Source organism: Histoplasma capsulatum, genomic scaffold (genome assembly GCF_000149585.1).
Source record: "Histoplasma capsulatum NAm1 scaffold_1 genomic scaffold, whole genome shotgun sequence".
Lineage (NCBI taxonomy): Eukaryota > Fungi > Ascomycota > Eurotiomycetes > Onygenales > Ajellomycetaceae > Histoplasma > Histoplasma mississippiense.
Window position 1 is genome coordinate 6,489,306 of NW_001813982.1, and position 5,507 is coordinate 6,494,812.

Consider the following 5,507-nt stretch of genomic DNA (forward strand, 5'->3'; position numbering starts at 1 on the left):
ACGGCATCCTTATATCCTTTCGGAACGGAACCGGTGAGGGCGAGTATAGGAACGTAGGTGGCGAACGCTTTCGCTGGTCTTACCCATTCGGCGTCAGCTAATTCAGGAACGGTAGTATCATCAACGAGATAAGTCGCTGGACTTGCAGGTTCGGGTGTCGTGTGGTTAGTGTCATCCTGCGAGGTTGTAGGTTCCTTTGCAGGGAAAACGACATCACTGGTGACAATTATTTTATCAGTTGTAGGACTCCAGAGGCGGTAGATTGAGTTACCACGGAATCCTATAAGTTTAAAAATTTCTGCCCTAGCGGACAGCTTGTCAGTAGGTTTTTGAGATCCATGAAGGTGCGCGTAAACATCAACACCTAGCTCCCTAAAATGGCGAAGTTGGGGCGGGGCGTTGGTTAGTGCTGAGAATGGGACCGTATAGGGGCATCGCGCAGGTGCTTCGTCGGCGTTGTTGGTAGGCCAGTATTTCTCATTATACAGGGTGGTAGATGTTGGTGTGTTGTTGGTAATTGCAACCACCGTTTCGAGAACGTCTGCCCAGAACTTCTTCGGTATATTCATGCCTAAAAGCACTGCCCTTGCGCGTGTCATTATCGTACGGATTCCTCTCTCAGAAACACCATCTTGGTGGGGAGATTGGGGCGTAGTAGGTTCCCAGATAGTGCCATCTTTGGTCATCATTGTTGTCATCTTGTTAGATCGAAAGACACCATCGATATCAGTCCTAACTAGCGCCGGTGGCGTGAAGCCGAGATTTTTCATGAATTGGACCCAGTGAGCGTAAATTTCGACAGCTTGGTCCTTGGTATGTAAAAAATAGATCCACCTGTAGCGGGTGGCGTCATCGGTGATGAGCATATAATATTTGGTCCCTTGACGAGATTCGATAGGGTAATCGGACATGTCATCCAGCGTACGACCACCGCCAGCAAGGTCGATATGAACACGTTGCATTGCTCGCAACGCTCGTGGCATGGGAGTTTGCGAGAACTTGCGTGTCATGCCTGCTTTGACGCAGCTATCGCAGAAGAAGCCTGTTTTAGATCCTTTGATGCGGATGCCGGATGATGGGTCCTTCGCTAGTGCAATGATCGCGCCAGCGTGGATATGCCCTAGTGTGACGTGCCATTCCATGAGTGTTCTTGTCAGGGGGTTGCGATCGCTAGGTTGATCGTTAGGTTTCCCCGCGATTGTCGACATTGCGTCCCCGTAATTGTAAGATTTGGCCATAAAATGGACGGCCTGGGACGGGTGATGGACGTCTATTTGAGATTCTCGTTCTATTATCTTGTAGACCGATTCTTTGGACGTGCGAACAGCGGTGAAAGTTGGCACCGTTCGGGGCCCTTATTGTAAAATAGGAAGGAGTGGTATCTGATAGTTGGTATCTGAAGCCTTGATCTTTCTAGCTTCGCAAAGGATAGAAGGTTGACTGTTAGATTGGGGATCCAGTGGACGTAACCCACTGAGATATCCCCCCCTTCTGATTCTAGAAGGATATCACCTATCTCCTCAACCCGTCCTACGCCACCGTCCGCGGTAGTAATTTCTAAATCACCTTCGAACGACTTTGCGCGCACCAACGAGTGCCTTTCACCCGTCATATTGAAGCTTGCGCAGGTGTCGAGATACCAAGGTTTGGATGTTGTAGCGGACGACGTAGATAAAGCAATTGCTGCGTTGGCATTAGGTTGCGATGCAAGGAGATCTGGCGCTCTGGTGCCAGTAGGTTTGTCGTCATCCTTGTCCTTCTTCTTATCCTTTCCCTTCTTTTTGGCACCTTCAGTGTTGTCAGTGCCCTTATTATCCTTATTCTCTTTCCTCCACCACTCGGGCGCTTTGTCAGGGTTCAGATGATAGCAATTAGCCTTTATATGCCCTGGGACCTTGCAGTATCCGCACTTTGCGGTTGCGGCGGAAGTTGTGTTGTCATTATCATTGGTGGCCGCGTTGGCCTTTGGAGCTTTAGGGCGTCCAGTACCCTCTGATTTACTCATCCGGTGAGCAATTTGTTTTGTGAGATCGTTGATATCTAGGTTGACAATCGGACCCTGACCCGTCCCGTAGAACGTATCGAGGCGTGATTTAACATAGGTCCTCTGATAATCTCGGAGGCCGATAATAAAGAAATCATGGAGGTAGTTCTCACCACGGTCCTCCGTTAGTTGTCGCATGCGAGCAGACAGGTATTGATATCGGCGTACGTATGCCAGGTAATCACCGTCCTTGACATGCAAGTGGGTAAATTCTTTAAGGATGTTAATCCTTTCTTCCCCTAGGGATATCGCGTATACTGCGCTTACCTTGTTCCATAGGGCCGCCGCGTTGTCGGGTTGAATGGATCCCATGGTCAAACGGACAGAACCTACTAGGGATTGCAACATGCGACGGAAGAGAAGTTTTGAACGTATCACCCAATATCGCTGATCGAGCGATGATAAACCTTCAGGTGGTTCCTGTTGGTTCTTATTAAGAATATCTGCACCACCGATCACTTCTGCATCCGACAAGAACGCCATCTTCCACGTCTGGTAGTTGGTGCCATCGAACGTGGTGACGGACTTTGTGTTCAACGAGGCCTGCGCTTCCTTCTGGTATTCGCGAGCCAGCATGTTCGGATCTTCTTCTGGTATAGGGTTCGGAGGAGGTGGAGGTGGTGGAGGAGGTGGAGGAGGTGGCGGCGCGCGTGCTGATATCAGTCGCTCGCAGAGTGCAATGAGATCTGCTGCTGCCATGGTCACCATGCCGTTAGGATTCGGCGTAGGTATCGGCATAGGACTGGGCGTGCCATCCTCGGATTCCTCGCGTTCTGGCATCTTGCCAGTATCGTGTGCTGAGCCAGAGGTTGTCATATCTTCCTCTGCCATCGCGTATTCAGTTTGATCACCCTCCGCTTCTGAGCCGGATTCTTGCTCAGTAATAGGGGGGAAGGATTGGGGGACCCTTGATTGCGAACGTAGTGTCTTCTTACGTCCTGATATTGGGGTCGCAGGTAATCGAGAACCACTCATAATCAATCTGACTTAGGGAGGTTCTGAATGAAAATAAATAAATAAGTTTTTGATCCCTTCAAGATAGTAATGAAATCTCTGGAGCAGTCTCGACAGCAATTCCGTCAATTACACCACTTTTATAGGCAAAGAGCTCTCTTTTCAGGGGAATAATGTTTAACTCATCCAATATAACATCAGTCGCAGCGTATTCTAATCAAAACGTCTGTTTTTCTTAAAAATCTGCAATCCGGGCCATAACCTGTGGGATGGTTGATCTTCTCATTGTGCGATCGCTAGCTAACTATATAGGGGTAATCACGTGCGGTGGAGGGCCGCCTGGGCAACTAGTGCCCAACTGTATCAAATGTAGGATAGTTGAATTGTATTGGTGGAGCTATCTACAAAGAGCTTACCTAGTAATAGTGGTTTGTCACGTGATATAGGGAGATGTGAGAGGGTTTATCCTTGGTTTATTGTTATGATCTATCTACTCCGTACGGAGTACTGGCGAGTAATATATTGTGTGGGTCACGTGGGATAGGGCTCGTGTAGTAGCTCCAACAGGAGATCGCCACAGGCAGTAGCCGCAGCGGCCAACACCCCCCTTGAGATAACAAGAATCACGTACAAAACACTCAATTCACCAATATAGCTTGTCAAACACCAATTACATATATAAAATTAATCATTCCTGATCTTTCCGCCTGTAAGTCTTAGCAAATTCCTGAAATGTTCAAATGCCACTGTGTTTAAAGGTTTCATGAATCCATCCGCTGCCATTTGATCTGTAGAAATGTATTTCAATTTGATAATGCTCTGATTCAACTGCCAATATGAAAAATGAAAACGCATGTCATTATACTTGCTTCGGGCTGTAATAACTGTCACCTTCATAAGGTTTATAGCACTCTTATTGTCAGCAAAGATGTAAATAAAAAACACAATAATAAAACTGAATTTCATCATAAAATTCTAGACTGTCTTATTAAAAGTTATATATTCAATTTCATTGAAGTTAAGAGATACACAGAGCTGCTTCACTAAATGTTATGAAATTGAATCATTTACAAATTTAAAAATATAACTGAATGTTGATTTTTTATCATCATTTAAAAAATTCTTTCAATCAGAATCTGTATAATCAATAAATAAATAAATGTCATCAGAGAAATCAGAGGTTTCTGTATCAGAGCATTTATAAAATATATTTATATTTGATATTTCTTTTAAATAACATATGATGTGCAATAGAGTCTTTCAACATTGATGTAGAGATAAGTTATAGAAATAATTATAAAAGTAATATGAAGTATGTATAAAAGATATTTAAAAAATAATAATCTTTATTATTTAAAGCTAATCACTGTAAAGGGCGTACATCGATTAACGATCTAGCACTATCCTAAATACAGATTACGAATTGATTAAAGAAAGAAAGAGAAAAGAGATCAGAAGGAAAGGTTGTACGAAGGGGGTTCTTATAGAGGGGAGATCGGGGCGGAAGAATATCAGAAGCCGCCCCGCAGTGGAGCACGAAGCGGAAGAACATTGAGGGTTACGCGGAAGAATCGTTAGAACTACGCGACTACGCGAGCGCGGAGCGTGAGGAACTACGCGGGCGCGGAGCGTGAGGCAGAAGGGGTTGGTTGCGAAGTTAACCACTAACGGGTGCTAACCCGTCATACAACAGTAACATCATATTCACTGTCTTTCCACTACAAGTTATTTATTATTATTATTATTCTTCCGTTATACTCGTATACAAGCAGTGCTTATAACGAGTCCTTGTGTAATATTAAATACAGTCAAGAGTTGGTTATACAGGAGGAATGCTTAGTGTTGAATGATGTCAAGAATATAACAAAAACATAGAATAATTAATGGAAAACAGAATTTAATACTTACAATATAGATTTTCAACTTAGAAACAATAAATTAAATCAGATAATAGATTTATCTGAAAGTATCTACTTGACAAGTTCACATTTTTTTATTTTAGAAGTTGAGAAATTGACTCTGAATGTAATGTTGTTCTTTTATAAGTTTCAAATTCATATGTCTTGAATTTTTACATTGAGATGTTATCTGATGATTGCATTATCCATTCAGTCACTGAGGCTTCAAGATAGTAAATCATCTGCAATATTGAAAATATTTTTAACTCTCTCATTATAAATCTTTCAAACAACACTAGAAATAAGATACAATGTTATTTTTTTTTTATGTTTATAATTATTACTTGTCATATCAGATGCATTAATAATTTTTTTGAAATGTTAGAGATTTTATAAAATCATACAAGATCTGAATTAAATCAGATTTTAAAATTATAAAGAAAATAATCACAGCAGCAATAATCATTACAATCATATAATCATTATATCTGATTGTTTCATCTTATACAATTTTCTCGAAATTCATATTATTGTAGATTATAACAGCTCAAAAGTCTTTGACAAACTGTTGAAATTTATTTTATCAATAAAATTAATCAAATGATTGATTC

General features: G+C 42.3%; 1 protein-coding gene across 1 annotated transcript; it reads right to left on the reverse strand.

Annotated features, from left to right (window-relative positions):
* Nucleotides 1-171: 171 nt before the first annotated feature.
* Nucleotides 172-2,875, reverse strand: HCAG_01848 (predicted protein; the record flags this gene model as incomplete). Its single annotated transcript, XM_001544751.1, has 3 exons — nucleotides 172-194; nucleotides 272-1,250; nucleotides 1,475-2,875. The coding sequence occupies 3 exons, from the start codon at nucleotides 2,873-2,875 to the stop codon at nucleotides 172-174; spliced, it is 2,403 nt and encodes an 800-aa protein (XP_001544801.1).
* Between the last annotated feature and the right edge of the window lie 2,632 nt (nucleotides 2,876-5,507).